At 42.5% G+C, this 23,041-nt stretch overlaps 1 protein-coding gene across 2 annotated transcripts in view; it reads left to right on the top strand.

The window, feature by feature from the left end:
* GRM7 (glutamate metabotropic receptor 7) overlaps positions 1-23,041 on the top strand; it is a gene marked incomplete at both ends in the record, with an annotated part of 782,439 nt that overhangs the window by 479,610 nt on the left and 279,788 nt on the right. For both annotated transcript variants that reach the window (XM_079794370.1, XM_079794369.1), the window contains one exon: positions 5,528-5,668. In XM_079794370.1, coding sequence (XP_079650496.1) covers positions 5,528-5,668 — 141 coding nt within the window. The remainder of the gene's footprint in view (positions 1-5,527; positions 5,669-23,041) is intronic.

The following is a 23,041-nucleotide window of genomic DNA, read 5'->3' as shown; positions in this document are numbered from 1 at the left end:
TTGGATTTAAGGCCCTCACAGATAATCCAGATGAACTTGTTTTGAGATCTTGATCTTATTTAATGTAATTTGTTGTCATAGAGTATCTAAATGTTTTCCTAATAAGGTCACACACAAATTTAGGGGGCTAGGACATGGACATATCTTTTTGCTGGCCACAATTCAAAATGCCTTATATAATAGAAAGGTCATAAAACCAATACAGACCTGTTTTTAAAATTGCTGCTCTGATACGTCATCACAGGAGCAGGGAATGTGAGTCCCCCTGCTTCCTCACCTCATCAATATCCCTGTCTTCCCTTCTCTCCCCTTCCCTTCCCTGTTCCCTTTGCCTCCTCCTCTTCCTTTCTCTTCCCTCCTCTTCTCCCTCTCCCCTACACCTTTCCTCTCTCTTTCTCCATTCTCACAGTCTCTCTCTCCACTCTCTCTCCCTCTCTCTACCCTTCTCCCCCCTTTCTCCCTCCTATCTGTCTTTTCTCTTCTTTTTACTCATTGATTTTTTTTTTAAATCTATTCCATTCATATTGCATTCCTGTGATGTGTTAGGAGCTGTGTGGTTCTGAAACCTGAGCGCATCCTTCCTGAGCCAAAAGCAGACTGGAAAGAGCTAAGAGCCCCCCCTTTACAGGCTACTGAGAAGCAAGCGATGGGCACTCCATGCCCTTCGGCTGACAGGGATTCTCTAACCTGCAGAGCAGGACTTGTGTGCATTAGCCTGAAATCAGGGCTACTGGTCACTTGCTGATGCCACGTGAAGCCACATTCGTATCTGCCAGTCTCCCTTCACCCTGGCCATCCAGGCAGCTGACCCCTCTCCACATCTGATAGATTTCCTTTACACCACACACTTGTGAGAGCCTTGTTCCTTCTCAGCTGGAGAGCTCACTCCCAAACGCACTGCCCAGGATGAGCTATGTGTCTGTGAAGTTGTCCGCTCTTGTCTCAACCACGGATTTCAGGGGGTGTTTAGGGGGGGCACTCCAGTTAAAAGGGGAAAGAACCAGATAAATACAGTTATAGATTTGTCAGCTAAAACCCTGATTGTTATTTCCATGTTGTTCTAAGCTCATTTCCAAAATGATAGGGATGTTGCATAATGTGGACCCAAAGGGACATTTGCTTTAAACCATCTGTAGATTAAATTCTGACGTTCAATAATCCCCTCCCCCCAGCCCCCCCAAAAAGAATAATTTTATTATAATAATTTGCCTATACCATATAAAAGAATGATCTTTCTTCTTCGATATAATTCTGATTCTGTTTCCTGTGAACTGAAATCCTAGTCTTGATGCCTTGGGTTACTTTGAAAAACTCTAATAATTTAATCACACCTTTATTGTGTATCCACATCCCTTTCCTTCTGAGCTCCAGTAGGAATGAGAAAAAGTCTCAATTCACTGTGATGCACACACACATTAGTTTAGAGTTACACTAATTTTTGCTTCTCTCTGTGTTGCATCTTGGCGACAGTGTACCTTGTATTAAATTGCCTATTCCTAAGAGAAGATAGGCAAAATCATTAGGTACAGAAGCTAATGAAAAATCAAGGGTAATGGTTAATGGCTGAAGCCAGAGGGAAAGCTTTGGGCCAGTGCATAACAGAGCTCAGTATCTAGAATAATAAAAGGGTAATATGCTAGTTAGACCGGACGTCATTCCGGATATCCTTTTGGACAAAGCCAGGACCTGAGGGAAGCCCGGGTCCCGGGTGCCAGAGGGAAGCAGGTGCCGGCAGCCAGGGGAAGGAAGGCCTACTCTTGCAAGAATTTCGTGCATTGGTCCTCTAGTCTACGAATAAAGCAGAGGTATGGAGAGTGCCTGAACCCAAGGCATTGTGAGTGTTTGGCCACAGCGAAGTCTCTTTCAAAAACTTAGATATCCCACGGACAATTTTATTCCTTTTGATTGAAAAACAGTAGAAGGAACCAATAAGAATTAATTTATCTTTCACCATAGCCCCTGCTGAAAGAAGTAAACACATTGTTTGGTCCTGAAAGAAATGTGCCTCAGCTGAGGCAAACTGGCACGGACTCACTAAATTGAATTACACCCATTTGACCTCTGCCTCTGCGCCTCTGAGTGATCTAAGAGCTCTGTGTTCTGAAACCAGCTTCTGCTGCAGCACCGCCAGCCCATGTAGCCAGTTTTACCATTTTAAATGACTCACCCATCCCAATACCTACCAGGTACAGGCACACCTGGGAGATGGTGTGTGTTCAGTTCCAGACCCAAAGCAGCAATGCTCAGGGAAACACAGAGTGAGGAAAACCCATCAACAGACAACCGCATGCTCTCCCCATCCAGGGCCATCTACAGGCAACAGGATGGCAAGGTAGGGCTCCTGCCTTACTGAGCGGAGTACCAAGCAAAAGTCTCAAATACACAAGCAGAGCAAAGACCCTCTCTTCGGAACCAAGGCGAAACTTGAGGCTGAGAGGATGGTAATGCTTATATCTTAACCAGAAGGGCTGGGATTGTTCATTTCCCACCTGCTGAAGTTCAGGATTCGCTCTGGGGCCCTGCTTCTCCAAGTATGGGCAGCGTGAGCATCACCTGGAGCTTGTTAAAAATGTAGCGTTTCCCCCGAGAGCCTTGCTTTCTAAAGTATGGGCAGCAAGAGTGTCAGCTGGGGCGTGTTACAGCGGCAGCCTCCCTGGTCCACCCCAGGTCTTCGGAATTAAAATCTGCATCTTATGGGAGCCCCAGGCAGTTCATATATAAGGCATTTGTAAAAGAAAAGCAGTGCTCTGTCTACCCGAGGGTGGCCTGCAGAAGGAAGAGGAGGAGGAAGCTGAGCCAGTCGGACATGTGAGTGAAACAGACAAGGGTTTGAGCTAAGAAAGCCTGCCCTTCATCCACGACCCGCCCAGGTCCATGCAGCCAGCCTCTGTGGTGCCTCCTTTCTTTCCGGAAATCTGTTGGTTCTCACTTAGAACAGGGCAAGTGGACATGCTTGCTGCTTTCCCTTCCTTTTCTCTGTTAAATGTTCCAGTCACCGGCCTGCATGTTAGCCGCAAACTGGTCCTTCCTTCATCAGTCTCTCTGTGTGTTCAGCAGACACAGGCGGCAGAGATAGGCTTTGGGAAGTGATAGACTTTTAAAATGATGAGGTTTCTTCCAGAGATGTTTTCTTCTGAGCTGGAAAGTGTAACTGTATCCAGGCTATCCTTTGAGCCACTTTAGGAGTTCCTATTCTGAGTTTAGTTTGGGGTCCAGACCTGTGACGTGCGACCGAAAAGTTTGTTTCTGAAGCCCCTTGGCGTTCTGTTGAGGACTCTGCTTCCTTTGGAGTGCGTTGTTGGTGTTGCCTGGAGAGGGCCCTGGGTGCTGGGATGATGAAGGAGTGTTTAGCTGCCTGTGGCTGCTGCCTGTGGCTGCATAACAAACCGCCTCAGATACCTGGCTTAAAAGAGAAATCGCCCCAGTTCTGCAGCTGGGCTGGTCTCGGCTAAATGCTGCTTCTACCGCAGTCAGCAGGGGCTGGAATGGGCAAACAGGCTTTGCTGAGCGGGCTGGGTCTGGCTGGGGTCTGGCTGGACTCCTCTCTTTCCGCGTGACCTCACATCTCCCAAACCTCTCAGATCCAGGCAGCGGGGTCCCAAGTAGAATTCTGCAGGGACAAGCCACAGGGGCCCAGGGTTGGCACTCTGCTTGCTTTACCCTGTCCAGTGCCCCAAGGGTAAGAACGCAGAGCATAAGGAGGGCTACACCCAGGTATAGCTCTCTATGCCATGCATCCAGGTGTAAAGCTCAGGAATCATGGACCATCGGGGCCACTTCTCACAACCCACCACCCTTGCTCCCCACCCACCCCAAGTTCCCACCCCGCACAGGGCAAAGATGGAGGGGAGAATGTAAGCTGGTCACTAGTCATCATGTGTACCAGTAAGTGCTTGTATGTTTGTGCATAGCCAAGTGCATACATGTAGTGATCGTGGAACACAGATTCCCCTTTATTTGAGAGTTTTATGTTATCCTACTGAACATTGTCTGGAGGCAGGGTTATGGGAGAAGAGTGAGTGGGGGGAGGGCTTCCAGCCAGTTAGATTAATCAATCAGTATCGACATCAAAATGAGATCAGATGCCACAGCCAGATTATCTTAAATCAGTTAACGTGGTGGCTATGAAAGGACAGTCCTCTGGGTACCTGGTAAAGACATTATGTTCTATCATGTCCTGACAATAGCCTGGAAAATGGCCAAGAGATATAAAATATTCTTTTTCATTTTCCCTACAATGCTATACAATATCCTTTACTTTATAGGTACTTTTTCCCCTTTCCTTTTTTTTTACTGTCTTGCTTACTTACTTGAAGATTTCTATTTATAGCAGGTGTACTATATACACCTGCCAGGCCATGAATTCCGTGCTGGGAAAGTAGTGGTGAATTAAATTAACCTGCCGTTCTCCTCTCACTGAGTTTAGTCTGGAGCTATTTTTTTTAATGACTCTAAAATTTAAGGAAAACTTTGAATAACTTAAATAATGTGAAAGTAAGTTCATCTTCCTCCATGGTCTTGACCTTAAACTCTGTAAGTTCCTAGTCTTCCCACTATTACAAACAAGAAACAGAGGAAGGAGGTTATACCCTCTTTATGCTTACAGATTGATGAAAGGAAGACTGAAAGGTTAAGTGTGTACTTGCTCATGTTTACACAACTTAAGTGAGATGAGTGGAGCTGGAATTCAAGCCCAGCCCTTGTGATACTGAATCCAGTCTGATTCTCACAGGACCTTATGGCTTCATTGGAATATTTAAAGTGGTGCTATCCTAGTGAAGTAGCAAGAGATTTCCTGGGGACCTGGCCTTTCCAGTCTCTGCTCATCTCAAACTCTTTGTGAATAGCATTGAGCTAACATTGACCTCAATTTACCAGTGGCTTCTTCATAAATTTAATTCTACTTTGACTAGAAAGTCAATTGCATACTGGGATATTCCTAAACAAAAGAGGACTCTCAAAATGATATTCACAGGTCAGTAGCTCACATAGGGAGAGATGCAGAATATGGTGAAATTGTTGCCCGTGGGCACATTATTATTTCATCAAACCTCTGCTGTCCATCAACAAAATGGGAATGATTGTAACTACTGCATAGATATTTGAGATGAGTAAAAGAATCCATATAAAGTCCAGAGTCTGGTCCACAGTAAGCACTAAAATTGTCAGTTATTCTCTTGGTGTGATGGTGATGATGATGTTTATATAGATGCTTTGTTCCTAGTCTTGTTCATCAGAGATGCAAGGCATGTTGTGAGGACTATATCATCCCTAAGTTCTCTAATGCAGATTTTATTGTGAAAATGTCATTTATAAGCCACACATCTGCCTGAAAGACTAGAGGCATAGATATAGGTGAGCATTAGATTTTTTTTTCTGATGATGATTTTTTTTTTCTTTGATTGACACAAAAGAGCATTCAACCTACTAAAACAAAGGAAAACCACAACCGGTATATTTGTTTTCAAATGTTCCAGCAGTGCCCCGCAAGCAATAAACTCTGACCTTTTCATTCAACTCTCTTTAGGGTTTGATGCCTATTTTACAACCCGCACGCTTGAAAACAACAGAAGAAACGTCTGGTTTGCTGAATACTGGGAGGAAAACTTCAACTGCAAGCTGACGATTAGTGGGTCAAAGAAAGAAGACACAGATCGCAAATGCACAGGTAATTTCATTCTCTTGGTCCTGTTACTCTCCATGGCCAGCACTGAAATGTCTGCATAACTGACAGAAGGAAGCTTGGCTGGAGACAAATTGAAAAGGTAAATTGAATTTTACTAGATTGCTCAGAAAATGGAACAGGAGCATAAGTCTCGGGGGACAAGAGAAGTGCAGACAAGATTACTCTTTTCTGCCTGTCCATCTAGCAGTAATTGGCATTTTCATTGATTCTTTGAATTCAAAAGGGGTCATGTTGCTTTGAATGCTCTCACAGATAAATATTGGTTCATGTTGTAGTCAGGAGTCTGAAGTTATTTTCGCATAGACAAAAATCTCTGACAAATTCCATATCGGCACCTGATTTAACTGCTACCATGGATGGTATATTTGATTAAGGAAACAAAGAACTTGGGTTTAGAGTAATGAGTTTCAACTGAGTTTCATAACATCGAAGTTAATGACTCACCTTCTATTTAAAATATGTTTAAAAATAGTCATCCAGCCTCAAATGTAACCTTGCATAACTATTCCAAATTAAAAACACATGTGTGTGTCATATAAATATATTAGTAAGAAGGGAAGTTATACGTTCGTTCATTGATCCATTCACAAATGCTCATTGAGCAACTCCTTTTTGCAAAGCAGTGTGCTAGGCACTGGTGATCTGATGGTGAACAAACCTGCCAAGGACCTGCTTTGGTGCCACTTCAAGAATAGTGGGGGAAATCCACATTATTCCAGGGATCTCTCTATAAATACATCATTTTAATCTGCAATACGTGTCTGAGAGTTATAAGGGTATATAACCAAGGAATTCATTAAAAGCAGAAACTGTATCAGAAGACCTCCTTAGGAGGAGGAGTCACTGGCTGATTAAGGAAGGATGGAGAGGGACAGATTGAAGAATTTCTGATGATGAAGAACATGAGAAAGGGCTTGTAGCAGGAGAAATTATGGTACCTCTCAGGATGTGAAAAACAGAAAATGTGACTAAGAAAAAGAAGAGAATGAATGTGTAAGCTCAGGTTGTAAGTGCAGAGATATGGACAGGGAATAAGTCATGTTGGGACGTATGTGGAATGTGGTCTTCATCCTAAGAATACTAGAAATCATGCAAGGGTGTGGCATGATCTACCTAGCCCTTTATTAAACAGCATTTCCCATTATATACTTCAGTTGCCTTCAAGGTTTGTTTGTTTGTTTAAATATATTTTTATTGATTTCAGAGAGGAAGGGAGAGGGAGAGAGAGATAGAAACATCAATGATGAGAGACAATCATTAATTGGCTGCCTCCTGCACACCCCCTACTGGAGATTGAGCCTGCAACCTGGGCATGTGCCCTTGACCAGATTTGAATCCAGAACCCTTTAGTCCACAGGCCAACGCTCCATCAACTTAGTCAAACCGGCTAGGCTATCTTCAAGGTTTGTAATGACAACCTTGAAGTCCCACCAAACTCTAAATTGCATTCTGTATGCCCAGGAAAGCAACACTCATGTTGGAAATGCTTCCTGTGCTTAGTTTATTTTGTGATATAGCTCTTTGAACACCCATTCCAGAACATCTATTAATCAGGAATAATATATGTGAAGCATGATACAAAAAACACCGTCAATAAGTGTGAAGATGCTGAAGTTTAGGCCTTTTCCTCAAGAAGTTTTCTGTAAAAAAGTAGAGCTAAGATATGAACAGATGTGGGAGTAAAACAATGATACATAATAAATAGGCATAATTGAATGTGTAACTCAGTTAATTAGAATATCCTGCTAACAGTATTCTCTATGCCATGCATCAGTGTTTTCAGAAATATCCTTATCATGTTTGGGGAAAAAGGAAAAATCAATTTGATGTTGACTAGATCTAAGTGACACAAAGCTTTCAAGTGGAAATTGAACAACAGAGTTTGATGTCTGGATAACTTGTCTATATGACAAGGAACATCCAAGTATACTAGAAATAGCCACATGATGGATGACAGATTTTGGTTCTTTCTGACATGGAATATTCTGTGGAGTGTCTCGTGGCCATCAGGAATGTTCCACCTGAGATCAACCCCTGGTCCTTTTATATGCTTTAACATAAGTTGTATTATCTATAGTCATATTTTAGTGCTGATCACCGAGAATCTGGGTTTATAAAAACAAATCAGCTCATTAGCCAAACCGCCAACTTAAAAAAATGGAAATGCAAGTAGTTGCATTTTCATATCATGCTCCATCCATGTAAAAAATCGATGATCACATTTACTAAATTACCTGTGGTCCCAAATTATTTGAATATTCTTTCCTTTCCTTTTGTTTGGTCTTGAACTAGCTCTTGTACTCACAGAGGGGAAGGGGAGACCAAAGAAAGAAGCAGACCACTCCAGATTGGTAGCTGGCAGGATTAATAAGCAAGGGGACTTGTCTTAGATGCTGCAAGACAAGTAGATTTCTGCACATGCCCACCAGGATCTTAAATGTTTATATGGAGGCCTTAACGGGGTTCAGTCATGTATACAGACTCAGATGGTTTCCACAACTTATTCTCTCATGGCTACGCCCTTGGAACAGCTCCCCCGGTGGGAGCAGGAGACAGGGTGTATGTTCCGAGGACAGGGGAGGGTGTGAGGAACTTCCATGGCCCGAGTCCAGCTTGTGGGTCCACTGGCAGTCATAGCCTCTTGATGACCCCCTTTACCTCCGCTCCTTTCTTGGCACTTCCATTGTGAGAAGATGCACCCTCTTGGGTGGAGGTAAATACTATTACTTCCATTGTGTCTCTTGCTCTTGCCATCACTGGATATGAACACATGGGTGGTTGTGTATTTGTTTTTCTTTCTTGTACTTCCTTTTTTCAAAGCCACTTCAGCTTGTATTTTGCATTGGAGATGTTACCAAAATACTATTTTAAAAATCTTACTATGTAAGTATACCTCAACTTAGAAGAGGAGAAATGGTGGAAAAGACATGCTGAGATGTGCTAGACTAGAGGAAAAGAAGTGATGGGGAGAAGTGACCGATTGCATTGTATTAATGAGAGTTCTTGAAACTGCGGTAAGAAACTAGGTTTCAATGAGGAGAAAGAGTGGAGGGGAGAGGGAAGCCTGGTGGTATAAGGGACAGCTGCTTTGGCAACCACGTTTTGAAACATTAAAAGAATGAGCACCTAGGGAGGAGCTACAAGACCTGGGGGTTAGCTGAGTAGTCTGGCCTGGAGACCATGCATGCTCTGACCTGAGGGCTGAGGAAAGCAGGCCCCTTCACAGATCTTTCTGTGCCTGGGTTCTACTAATGAGTAAGAAAGTCTTAAAATAATTGATTTCAGATTCAGACACAAATTAATATGTAAACTTTTTTTTTTCTGGTCTGTATAGCCTTTTTAGCTGTAATGAGCGATTGTGTATTAGCTCTAAGTAGACTGTCATCAAATCAGTCATCTGGCAAGACAAGTTTTGAAGCTGAGTTAGGGGTCCCATACTACTTGGAGAGAGCAAACTTCTGGGGTCAGAATAACAATGAGCTCTATACTTTAAACAACAAAATAAAATTTAAAACAACAACAACAAAAACCAATGAGCTCTAAAAACCTAAGAGGGTATGAAGTCATGGAAGAAAGAATAATTGTTGGAAGTTTTATTAAAAATGAACTATGTATACTTCATAATTTAACTTGGGGCTAGATGTGCATGGATTCTTACCAAAAAAAATGACCTGAAGAGCCATGCGATCTTTATTCTTTTAAATTATCCTCATGCATTTAAGGTTCCCTTCAATCAAGAAAGCTACCACATTCTTCAGTATTTTAAGACAACCACAACTTTTCTTGAGACCCAGTCCCAAGATCTCCCAACCCTGAGAGCTAGACATTCTTCTTCCTGGTGGCGGCCTAATTTCCATGGATAATATTTAACCTTGGCGGTGACCCATCCTGCTCATGGGTTATCCGGGCGGCCATCCCCCAAGGGATCATGCCATTGGGCAAGTTTGTTGATGGTGTAATCACATTCGCAGGAAACGCAAACTGCATTTGACAGTACTAATGCCGTGCACGCTGCCTTATGGAAGAGCTACATTCTCGCGTGGAGACAGTGCAGGCTCCACACAACAAAGGCAGCTCTGCCAGGCAGCTCAGCACAGAGCCCTTGTCATCTGTGGGCAGGAGGGTCAGATGTGATTGTTTGCCAGCTGGGTTGATGTTCTGCCGCCTCCACATCACTTGTTGTGTGTGTTCCACCTCAAGACTTGCAAGTGTATTCCCGACACAAAGACCCGTTTAGAGTATGATCTCTTTAGAAAGAACATTGTATTTTTGTGAAGATACCAAGGTCAATAGCAGAAGGAAAGTGACAGCGATGAAGAGGTCTCTGAAAAAGAGACTGAGGACGAAGCGTGTTTAAGAAGCACGGGTGTGGGCCTGAGAGCGACCTGGGTTTGTGTTCCCAGGCTGCTCCTGAGAACCCTGGAGAGCGCAGGCGTTAATGAGCCTCGGAAACCCTCTCCTCAGCCTTGCAGTGGGGGTGGTAAGACTTTACACCCAAAGTTGTGGGGATTAAATTAGAGATTTCAAGTAAAAGATCTCAAATCAAACTGGGACATAGTAATAGCTCATTAAACGATCGTCTGTTCTGGGCTGCATGCAGCTACCTGTGAGGGTTTCATGAAGACCAGCTTGTCCTAAGGAAAATCAGGATGCATGTCAAGTTCTAACAGAAAAATAAAGCCGGAGATTTAAATAAGGATATCGTATGGACAGGCGTTCTCCACTGGGGTGCACTTTAAACAGTATGTACTGAGGTTTCTGAGTTTGCAGCAGGCAGGATACAACTTTATGCCGAGCATAGAATATGAACCCCAAGGCTTAAGGAATTGCAATGCCATCATGTAGGGTGTGTGTCCAAACATCATTAGGCCTTGACTTGCTCAACATCTCCTGTCCCATCTTTTGTTCCTTTTTATCCCTGATGTTCTGTATCTTTATGTGGTTAGTATAATCTCCAAGGTCTTTGCTCCCAGACTCCTTCTTTAAACTGAGGAGGTTTTGAAGAATCTGGCAGCCCATAAAAATGATCACTCTGTCACCCTGACCAGTGTTTCCAGTGGTTAGAACACCAGCCTGCACACTGCAGGGTCACAGGTTCGATTCCCAGGCAAGGGCACGTACCTGGGTTACAGGTTTGATCCCCAGCCTAGGTCAGGGCACGGGAGGAAGGCAACCAATGCATCTCTCTCACATCAATGTTTCTGTGTCTCTTCCCCTCTCTCCCTCCCTTCCATTCTCTCTAAAAAGTAATGGAAAAAATATCCTCAGGTGACGGTTAACAAAAAAAGTTATCCCTCTGTCATATCTCGTGGCTTACGTAGAACATTTGTCTAACATTACTGCTTTGTCCAATGCTGCTTTGTGATACTGATTCATCAGAGTTACTTCTTTACTGAAAAGAAGGAACTCATCATTGAGAAATCCATCATCCCATGAAGGGACATTTTGCCTTTCAGAAATTGTTTTCCTTTGGAGATGGCAGAGGATGATTAAGTTGGAGACTTTTTTTTTTTTTAAAGCCACTGTATTCCATTGCTAGTGCTTTCAAGTCACACAGTAAGCAAATTCAGTTTTGATTTAAGTCCCTAATCAACCAAGGTTTACTGTGGAAAGTGTCAGGGTCTAAAGAGCACTCTCTGATAAATGCCTGCATTTGGGGAGGTCAAATTCTTAACTGTGGTTTTCATTACACCTCCCTTCTCAAAGCTAACAGTTTACGTAAAGGTCACTTTGTTGGTGGGGCCCAAAAAAGCCTGGGAATAAATGCTGTTAGTGAAAACCAAGTCTGTTTATTCTTATCTGGAACCCTGGCCCATCAAAACCCGTATAAATTTTTAATAGGACTATGAAGGCAAAGATTTACATGCAAGTGAAGTGCTTTGAGAAAATATGTACAGAAAGAATTTATGACCATGCTAATTCGTTTTCCCTGTCATTTTATTATTCTATTCTAAATTGACCTTTAATTGTTATATAGATATTGTGTTGTGACACCTAATTTATTCAACACGATCGAAGAATCCTGGTCAAAGAGTTACGGATAAGTAATGGCCAGCCCTTTGGTGCTGTAAGAGTATTTGAAGCCATTTTGATGAGAAGCAATTTAAAATGCATTTCACACCTTTATTAAACAGAGGTTTGACACTGATTATTTATAATTTAATCTCTATGGAGTTCCTTTTTTGGGATTGTGTGTTAATGTGATTCTTTGTTAACGTTTTTATTCTGAGTCATCTCTAAATTTAAAATATCTCGGTTGATGTTTTTCTTGTTACAATCACCCTTAAATCTTCCCCTGCTTCCCTTCTAGTTGGCTGGCTTCTGTGTGGGAACTGAAATTGTATGTGCCGAATTATTAACAATTTCTATCCATTTAAAAATGAGTGTTAAGTATTAATCTCAGAATCATCACAGAAAGGCTAAGGTATATCACTTTGTGAGTTTAGTATAGCATTTTATAGTAACTATTTAGGTGAGTTTACTAATAGAATTTAGATAGATAAGTGCTAATTAATATAGTATTCCCCAAATTAAAATGATCTGATTGTCATATCTGAAGTCCTCATTATTCTTGGAAATCTTTAAATTCTTTTTGGAACAAGAGTATTGAAAAAAAAATCCCCTGTCCATTAAAAAAAAAAAGATTGTTATTAGACATTGGGTTCCCACATGTAATAGTCAAACAAGATTTTAGCATAACATTAAATCATATTACAGTAATTGCCATACTAATTCTGTGGCTTTGCTTTTAATTCACTTAGCTATGAAAGTTCATTTTGTTTTATTCTTTTAAAACCAATGAAGTTCTCTTTATAAAGAAACTTAAGAACAAAAAGGTGGCCTCTTTTCAGTGGGAATCATATCACCAGCTTTGTCAATGATTCCACTGGATAAATTTGAGGGAAGATAAGGATTATAATTCTAAGCGCAAGAACCCTGCAGCCTTTTCTCTGGTTATCTGCTGCAGTAGGTGCCTCTCGGGCCACAAAACCGGGAGTGCAAGAAATATAAAACTCCTGATTATTTTCTATAACTTCTCTGTTTTTTGTTTTTCAAGGTTCCATTCTAACAGTTTGTAGAAACGTGGTCAGTCTTTTTAGAAACCTTCATTCCACCTGATCAGTTTGTTTTGACACATATTTAAAGGCCAGGACATTGGAGGTATTAGTGGGGTCCACCTGCTCTGAGCCTTTGGCATCTGTCCATGACTTCCTTCTGTCTGCCAGTCCATCCCCGGGAACAGCCTCGTCTATGCCTCTCCTGAGCAGTGAGATGTCATGTCAAGGTGACTACAGCAGGCAGTCTTGCTCTGGCCTCAAGGTTTCTCCAGGTTCAGCTCTGATTTTGACCACTTTCACAGCCCTTCTCTGATCATGGTGGGAGGTTGCAGAACCCAGGACCCTTTTCAGGGGCATTCACCAACATTTCATTTTCATGCTTCCCTCAGCCTCCCCCTGCTCATTCCTCTTCCTTTCCTGAATGTCTTTATTAGGGGCTGGGGGAGGAGACTAACTTAGACCCAATCATATCCTCCCAAGTCTTTTGTATATGGCCTACACCGTATGTTCTGAATCTTTCAGCACTCAACTGCCAAAGCTCAGAGATGAATACTAACCACATATAAACTTAAAAGTCAATCTTCACTTTCTATTCTGTTATCTTCTTCTCCTAAAGCAATGAGTTGGAGCACTATGGCTTCCAAGGTTGTTGGGTAGAGCCACATTATTTACATGTACATATATGAGAATATGCAATATTGTGTCATTAAGATGACACAATAATATATAAGACTATTCCCATTCTGTACTATATGAACACAACAATGGATGGCAGGCCTGTCCTTGTCTTTACTAAATAGTACATATGTGGCACTAAACATTGTGCCCAAGGTAGCGGCAGGCTATCTTCAGCCTTAGAGGTGGACCCTGCAGTAAATGATTTATTTCTGCCATCAACTCTACAGAGTTTAAAAAGTGGTCTCCAACGCACACATTTTACTTCAGGCCTTGTTTCCACGAAGTCCTCAAACCCCACGGCACAGCACGGCACCGCCAGGAGCTGTGTTTAATTCTGTGCACGGTCAGTCTGGGCACTGGAACCCCAAGTTGAAATCCCAGAGGTGTCCATGCAAAACTGTTCCATAAATGTTAGAAGCCATAACTATTTGACCTGTATGTCATTTCTTTCTCATTAACTCCAACAGGCAGTGGCTTTAAAAATGGGAGTTAGGGCCTTTCCATTATCGGGAAGTCTATCAGGCCGGGCAGTTAATGAGAAGGAATTCCTACATGAGGGGGATTAATGCATATGTGTATCTCAGCAGCAGTCCTTGTAAACAAAGTGCCTCTTGTAAGCGATGTGAGTATTATAAATTGGTACCTCGTGCATTTGTAGGTGTAAGAAAGGGCTGTTGAATGACTTAACAAGTGCCATCAAGCGAGCTAGAATGGAGCAGAGCTTTCCTCAGCAAGAGCTTCTGGTTATACAGGTTTCTTTTTTAACCTTATCCTCCTGCAAAGAGAAATAGGGATATTGAAAGCATTTTAGGTGTTTACAGTGTGTGCAGCGGCATATTCATTTTTCTAGAGAATAAAACTGTGCTTACAAGATAAATATCTATCATATATAAACCCAGATAAGAACTTTCTAGGGCTCCTTCAAACTCTCTCACTATTTCCAATAGCAGTAGATCAAGTACGTGGGTGAACACATGGAAAGGTTTCCCATTTCCTCATCCTCAAATGATACTTATGTGTCATTTGCCTTCCTGGGAGAAGGTAGCTCTGAGGGGACATAAAGCAGAGCTTCTATGATGCAGAAGCACAGTAGGCGAGCTGCCTGCTGAAGGTGCCCTGCCTGACTCATGAAAGCAGTTAGGGCTTGAAGAGTCACATTGCCTAGGTTTGGACCCCAGCCCCTTCCCTTCCTGTCTCACTTGGTCAGGCTACTGAAACATGCTTAGTCCCTTATCTCCCCATCTATAAAATGGGTAACGATAGTCCCTACAGCATGTGGTCATTAGTGAGGATTAAGTGGGACAGTGCCTGTGGAAATAGTGCGTGCTCAGTGGGTTCAGTGGTTGTTGATGGTGGGACTTCTGTTACCTTTGGCCTTTGTAGAAATAAAAACAAAGAGGACCCCCTCCATGGCTCAAACTGCCTGGCCTTCCTTTATTTTTATATCCAATCTTGTCCTCTCTTTCGTTTAAAAGTTCTTGCTTGTATAGTGATATCAGTACACTTTTATGAGTCGGTATATCACCCAGTTTGATGCCCATATCAACCCTGTGAAATAGACAAAGCTGAACTCTGGGGAAATTCTGTGACTTATCAGAGAACATGGCTACTAATGAGAAAACTAGAATACGCCCATCACCTGATGGCAGGCATTCATTTTCTCATGCCTTCTGTTGTGCTCCATGCACTTAACAGATGTGTTTGACTAGCTAGGTCAATGTCTGTGCTGGACTTGAGAAGGAACTATATTCCAGGATGGAAGGCACACAGAACCATAGAAAGATAAATCAAATAATTACAAATTGTGATTGGTACTGTGAAAGAAGTAAGAGGCTGAACTAGAAAGCAAGAGTTCAGAATTATTCTAGGAAGATGGTCGGCAGAGATTACCACAACAGTCCGATTGTCTGTGAGGGGTTAGCATTCCCATTGTACAGATGAGGAAACCGTGGCTCAGATGAATCAACCAAAAGGTAAATACTACTGATTTCTCCCTAGGCTCTTTCTCCTCTGGGTGGCCTTCTGAGACTGAGAAAATCAGACATGAATAGGCCCTTATTTGGGGGAAACTTCATGGTTTCATTTACATAGCAATCCCCTCACATGGCGACACTCGGCCACCTAAGGGCTCTTAGGAGTACGAGTGCATAATTGATAATGATCCTGCATTGATCCTTTGGTCCTCACTTATCACCAGCTACAGTGAACCAGAGAATCGACCTCATTTCTTTTGCTTCTCTCCTAAACTTGACACAGGGCGATATTTTCCAGTTACTCTCAAACTTTCCTAAATTGATAAAAAACAAAAAAACAAAAAAAAAACTAGTAGCTTATACAAAGAGAAAAGACACAGGATTATAATGCCTGGTCTCACAGGCAGCATAATTAGACAAAGGGAATTGCAGCCACAACTATAAACTTTTCTGACTGTTTTTCATCCCGTGGACTTTGTCCTTTTAGGATGGAGCAGACAAACATGCCTGCAGCCCCATCAAAGCCAATGATAGGGACTGAGGTAGTGAGAAACCCAGGCAGCACGAAATAATACCTCTAAGGAAGAGCTTCCCAATATTGGAGGAACCGTTATAAACCGAGCTGCCAAAGTGGTCCAGTGTTCTGGCAGAAGTGGGCAACTTACTATGGAAGAGAAATGTTGAATTATAAGACGCTATTGCATTTTCATTTGAGAAAAACCACAACTATTCACGAGTAAGTTTCCAGACAAGTTTGTAACAAAAGGTTATACTTTAGAATTCAATTTAAAAAAGGAAACACAAATATAAAAAGAAAACTGTGCCAAGAGCCAAGCTGAAGCAGTTCCCTTGATGTGAAAACAAGTGTACAAAAATTGTTGGGCTAAATAATTAGTGGACTTCTAACGTCTGACAGCCTGGCTGTTAACGTGACGACTACATAAACTATGCCTCCGGCACAGGCTGTATATTTCAATAGATTCTCTTTCCTTGGACAAGCTGTGAGATTGCAGAAGTGTTAGTGAATTTCAAGAACTTTGCAAAGCCTCAGTTGGTGGAATTTTTAGCACACAGAACTGTGTCGCCCTCTGTATTTCAGACATTTTTATGGTCATACCTGTGTGAAGGAAGACGCGTGGCTTCTGGGGCCCCGTGACAGGGGTCCATCTCAGACTGCTGGGCTCTCATCTTCTCCTTCTTTCTAGAAAGGCACCTGGGCCCTCCCTCCCACAGGGCCAGGCATGTGCTGTTCCTCTGCCTGCCATTCCCTTTCCTCAGTACAGCTCTTGACTAATCAATAGTCCGTCACCTTCACGTCTCAGTGTCACCTCTGCTGATGACCCCCAGGATCTGGGTCACATTCTTTGCTATCTAGTCTCCCACCTCCCGTGCCTTCTGCTGCACTTGCCTTGGTTTGTGCTGCTGCCCTCAGCAGTGGGAGAATGTGGCGCACCTCTCCCTCCTGTACTTAGCTGCATGCTAAGGTAAATACTACTGATAGGTAAATATAGCCCCAGTGCAGGTTGGGCATGGAGCAGGAGCTTCACAAGTAGTTGTTGAGAATTTTACTTGCCATGCTTAAGGCAGACATCGGCTTTGCATAAACCATTATTTGCAATGGATCAAATTGGGAGAAGAGGGGCAGGTGGGGTGTGCCTATGTTTTCCTGATGTGCTCAGCTTGCTGAACTTGAGTTTCTTTCAGAAATTCACCCCATGGGTTGAATCAGGGCTTCGTAGGATGTATTGGGCTGCACATGTTAAATGTTTCCTAAGCCCATTATGTTGACACACGAAGAAATAGCTCTTATTCCGTTGACAAGTGTTCCATTTTAAGTAAAAATGTGGTAATCCCCAAATCCAATGAACTGGAATATATCAGCCATTCCTTCCTGTAAAACAGAAAAAATTCACAAGGATAGGGGACTAGGGAACATATTGGCCGCCCTCCCCCCCCCCCTGCCCCGCCCCGCCACTATTGATCACTATTACTCCCAGAACTGAAGAATTGCTGCATTTTATAAGCTATGAGGAAGAAATCAGATGCAGGGCTAAAACCATAATAAAAATAATAAAACAGTCCATGCTTATTAGGTACTTTCTGACATGGCAATGTTTCATCCTGTAATCAAGTAGGTATATATAAGACATATAAGACCTCTTGCTTTTTCCTTCTTTGGGATGATGAATTTTTAGAAGTCGTTAGGAGTAAGAAAGAACAAAACTCCTAAAATGAAGTGTGTTTACTGCCCCGTTCTAGCTATGAAGCCTAGCATAAGAGCCATTGCATTGCTGTGCCCCCCTTTCCTAATTTGTAAATGTTAATAACCTAATGGAGTTTTGTGTTGTGTTTTGAGGAGAAGCCCTCAATGAGTTAATGCATGCAAAGTGCTTAGTACATTGCCTCACACATCAGAAGCCTTGCCTATTTTTATCCTTTCAGCTTCACAGTACAGTATTTTGGACAATTGAAGTGTATTGTCAAATTGTTTTCGGAAAGGACTTATATGAATGTGTTCAGTCCTGGCAGCCCTATTGGAATGCTGCCTCTGTTTTGATTTGCATTTCTTAGAAGGCTGGCAAGATTGAGTAATTTTTCTGTATGTTTGGGTACTAACTTGTCTTTATCATGAGACGCACGTTAGAACCTTTAAATTGTGTTCATATCCCCTGTGTCATCTGATCATCCCTACAATTCAGCAGAGTTGGCAGAGTTGATGACATTATAGTCTCCTGGAGAGAAAGATAAAAGCCAACTTCCTGGATGTTTAAGTGGCTTGCCCAGAGTCACTTGGCTGGTGCCTAACAGAGCTGGGATTTGAACCACAGGGCAGTGTGTTTTACCATTGTAAACAGCGATTCATAAAAGTGGTACCTCCTGGCATGAAAGGATTACCTTCATATTTATATCATGCTAGAGGCCTGGTGCACAAATTTGTGCACAGGTGAAGTCCCTTGGTCTGGTTGGCAATTGAGGCCTAACAGGGGGGCTGGCCAGCCAGTGGGAGGGACCCCGGGTGGTTGGCCAGCTAGGGGGAGGGGCCCCAGGAGGTTGGCTGGGAGCGCACTGATGGCCAGGGGGCAGCTCCTGCATTGAGCGTCTGCCCCCTGGTGGTCAGTGCGCATCATAGCGAATATATATATATATATATATATATATATATATATATACACACACACATATATATACATATATATACATATATACATATGTATATATATATGTGTGTGTATATATATATATATATATATATATATATATATACTTATTTATAATGAACACAAAGAAAATAAATTAGTCCTAACTTTTTCCTATAACAGTTTAAGCCCTTAGGAAAATATGATTTAAACATCTTATAAGCTGTGTTTGGGAATCAGAATCTCTATAATTTGGTCACCATTATCCTACTATTTCTGGTTCACACGGCTGGATGTATCCAGAGTCCAAGCAGGAAAGGGTGGCTTATTCAAACTGGAATAGTTAAAATGTTTCATAAAGAGACAATCTGCAACGTATCATAGGCATTCCTTAAGGTAACAAAGGATAGTGCAGTGCCCCTGGCCTAGTAACACAGAGAACTATGATCACCCCCAGACTGAAAGTGCATGCAGGGGTGGGAGAGGGAGGTACCACAATCTGGCGGAATGTCTGCAAAAAGAGGCTGCTGATGAGGAGAGAACCAGACGAGTAAATATTAAGACCAAACCATCCTCCTGCTTTCCGATCTCCTGCCTGTGACTCCCATGGGCCAAAACCAACTGCATATCAAAAGGCAAGAGCTCACCCTAGATGGTTTGGCTCAGTGGATAGAGCATCGGCCTGTGGACTGAAGGGTCCTGGATTCGATTCCAGTCAAGGGCACATGCCCAGGTTGCGGGATCGATCCCCAGTGAGGGGCGTGCAGGAGGCAGCTGATCAGTGATTCTCTCTCATCATTGATGTTTCTATCTCTCTCACCCTCTCCCTTCCTCTCTGAAATCAGTATAAACATAAAAAAAAGGCAAGAGCTCTTCAATTTTGTCTATCAAAGTGAGCTCCTTGGGGTTCAGAGAAAGTTGATGAGTGGGTCTGGGAGACAATCTATCCAGTGCAGGCCTCCTTGACAGGCAAGGTCTTAAGAGTGGGAAGGGCACGGGTTTATTCCCAGACATGAGCATCTGGCCAGAAAGGTTAAGAAGGCAATTCAGTACATATGTCTACAACTCAGAAGTCAGTGGTGGAGGTACACAATGTACTTGTTAGTACATGATAGCATCAATGGAATGAAGGCTACTATCATAAAAGACCAGGTTCCCTAAGCTCTAGGTTCCTCTCCTGTGGTACAGCCCATTATGTAACTTGGTCCTCTTTCTGTCACCCTGTGTGATTTAGGAGTTGGTGAACCAGAGCCTGAAAATGTTGATGTTCTGACTACTACTATTTCTGTGAGAAATAAAGCCCTTGTCTCTGACCCACGAGTCTCGTGTCTCCTGCCAACATCCATGAACCTGTGGCAGGATAATTTGTAGGCTTTCAGGTATGGTAAAACCTCAGACCCTTCACAGTTCTTGACAAATGAGTCAAGACCCACAGGGGTAAGACTCAATGGAGCAGGTTTTTACAAGAGAAAAAATAAATTATAGGATGCAAATTGTATTGGGTTATTCAAGGAAAGAAGATATCTCCACTTAATAGATCTGCAGGGTTAAGCAGTGTTCTCAGGAAACATCAATGTTTTAGTTAAGTTAGGAAATATGGTTGGATTAAGGAATGATCATTGTGGATTATAAGTTCCAGCGACCCCAAAGGACTTGTGAAAAGGAGATGGCGGTTGAGCATGGAAGAAGTTAACATATAGGGGTGAGAGCTTGGCAAGACAAGGATGATCAGAGAGGCTTGTCCCATGGGCAGTGTCCAGAAGGTTGGATGGGAGGCATGAAGCATTTAGTTCTGAGAATGGTCTGGAAAAGGATGATCACTTGAGCCTAAGAAGATTCAGGTGAGCTTTGGAAATGAAGCGTAGGGGTGAAACTACCAATCCCAGGAGTGGTTAGGTAAACTTTGACCTTGATTTTGGTAGTCTGTTTCTGTGTGCTTGGAAGCAATGCAAGTGATACAATTTCTAGCCACACGGGGAGAATTATGTTTCTCTTTCATAATGAGTACTTTTTTTATAGATGAAGAAACAAGTTTAGAGAGGTTATATAACTTCTTTTAGTCACAAGCATAATGCACACAGAGGCAGAATTTCAACCCAGGTTTGCCTGCTACCAGCCTCCATGCTCCAAGATCTTTTTCTTGTGCAGTGGTTGAGTTCATTACAGGAAAGAGAGAAATGCCATCACATTTTGGTTTCAAAATGTTGAGATTTTGAAGGACTTTCTCCCAGTTACATAAATTATATTGGCAACATATGTTTTAAACTAAGCCTGGATTTTGGGACTTTTGCATCAAGAACCTTCTTTGGCACTGTTGTATGGGGGCATTCCACTCCAATACCACTTAATTATTTTTCTTCCTCAGGTAGCTGGATATGGCTAGTTGCTCTTCAGGCAAATTATCAAGTGTGTTCTGACTGGTGAACTGTCAGTTTCTACCTTCTGGTTAGGAGTTGTTAAGACTTTTTTTTCCTTGTCAGGATAGCTGTTCTATTTTTCTTAGCACAGGTGGAATGTGACATTTCTAGGAAGTGAAGAGTCTTTAGAAACTCTTGAGAATCACATCAACTACATTTCTCATCATTTATGAATGTTGTTAGGACTCAATAGGAAGGAACCTATCTATTTTATTTTTGAGTGACCATGACTAACTGGTCAAAACTATAGGTGAAGAGGTATGTATTCATCTGCATGTTTTAGTGTAAAATGAATTTTGACTTAAAAAAAACACCTAACAGAATATTTTCACCTTTACTTGAATAACTTAGTGGAAACCAGTGGAAGCAATGATAAGTAGAGTCTTTAGCCATATAAGAACCCAGTTGAAGAAAATGATCCCAAATATCGTGGTTTGGTGTGTTGCCATTTTCTCTCAGTCTCAGCCTACAATCATCTGGTCACCTGAATTAAACTCTCCATCTCAGCCGCCAGCTATCCAGGGTGAAGGATTGCAACCTTTCCTTTCTAATCATTTACAGAAGCTACTTGCTCCTTACTTTATCTCCCTTTCTAGTATATTCATTCATTCTTTCAACCTTCATTAAACACACATTTACTGGATATCTACTACATCCCAGGAGCTGTTTTGGGTTCTGGGCATATAGCAATGTTTAAGACTGAGACTTGCCTCTGGGGACTTCAACATATATATAAGGCATATTCACCTTTATCTTCAGTCACTACAACTAGATACACAGTTCAAATGGAGCTAAACAATGGCTTTTTCTATGAGATATCATTGGTGATTATTCTGAGAAGTCCTTTCAAACCCTCCAGTGGGATGAATTCCCTTATGCCTTTTCTCTGCGTCTCAGGAAGCAAAGGGTCCTGGTGCCAGTGAACAAAATCATTCCAACCCAGGACATGCCTGCTAGGAAGAGACATTAGACCAAGGGAGTCAAAGACCCCGCCCATATGCCATAGCATGTACAGTATGTGAACCCCCCCATAACTGCCCCAGAAGCAGAATCTTTCTGTGAGACCTGACAGGAGAGATGGCATCTGCTTTTCCATAACAGTGTCTGAGTGGAGCTGTGGCATGTGGGAGCATAAAAGGGTTCCGTATTTGTATCTGTATCCATGGTCTCTATTAGGGTGTCAGGCGCATAGTAGGTGTCACTTAAATACAACTAACTTCATCTCTACTGCCTCCCTATTTCCCTTTTTCTTAATCCCAATATTCTTCTTTTTGTGTGTTTCTTTCTTTCTTGTTTTCTTCCTTGTCTTCATACTCTTTTTCCCCCCTCTTCTTTTATTTGCATTAGCATAATGAGATCTTTCAAACCCAAAAGCCAAAAGCCAAGAGAACAGTATGATGAATCCCCATGTACCCATCACTGAACCACACAGTATTCAATATGTGGCCAATTTATTTTCACACATGGCCACTTCTTTTTCTCTCACTACTGGCCAATTTAAAGTCCATCTTAACATTCATATTTTTAATACTGCAGTATGCATCTCTAAGAGATAAATGCTCTTAAAATATATAACACAAACACACACATACACAAACAAAACCAACATTTGCTTATTATAATCAAACTAGAGGCCCAGTGCATGATTGAATCATGCACGTGTAGGGTCCCCTACACGCTTTCGCTTTCGATCATGGGGGAGCTGGGTGCCTGTCCGCTGGTGCACCAGGCCTTTCAGAAGCCTCTGGCTCGGCGGAGGCTTCTGAAAGGCCTGGTGCCGGAGCAGACAGGCACCCAGCTCCCATGCTTTTGATGGTCCGTGGCGGGACGTGAACTCGCTGCCCCAGAGGCCCCTTCTGTGCTGCAGCACAGCCATGACGCAGACACCGAGCTCGCGCCGCCACTGGCGACGCGAGCTCGGCGTCCTGCTGGCCCAATTGGCTACCCTGGCCACCCCGAGTCCCGCCCCCTGCGCCTCCCGCTGGCCCAATCGTGGGCGTAGCAGAGTGATGGTAATTTACATATTACCATTTTATTAGGTAGGATAGTCTCTGACTTTTCTCATGAATATATTTATACTGTTGGTTTGTTC

The sequence above is a fragment of the Cnephaeus nilssonii genome (assembly GCF_951640355.1).
Source record: "Cnephaeus nilssonii genome assembly, chromosome: 17".
NCBI classification, from domain to species: domain Eukaryota; kingdom Metazoa; phylum Chordata; class Mammalia; order Chiroptera; family Vespertilionidae; genus Cnephaeus; species Cnephaeus nilssonii.
The sequence above is the reverse complement of the archived record's forward strand: the minus strand, read 5'-3'. Positions and strand labels throughout refer to the sequence as shown.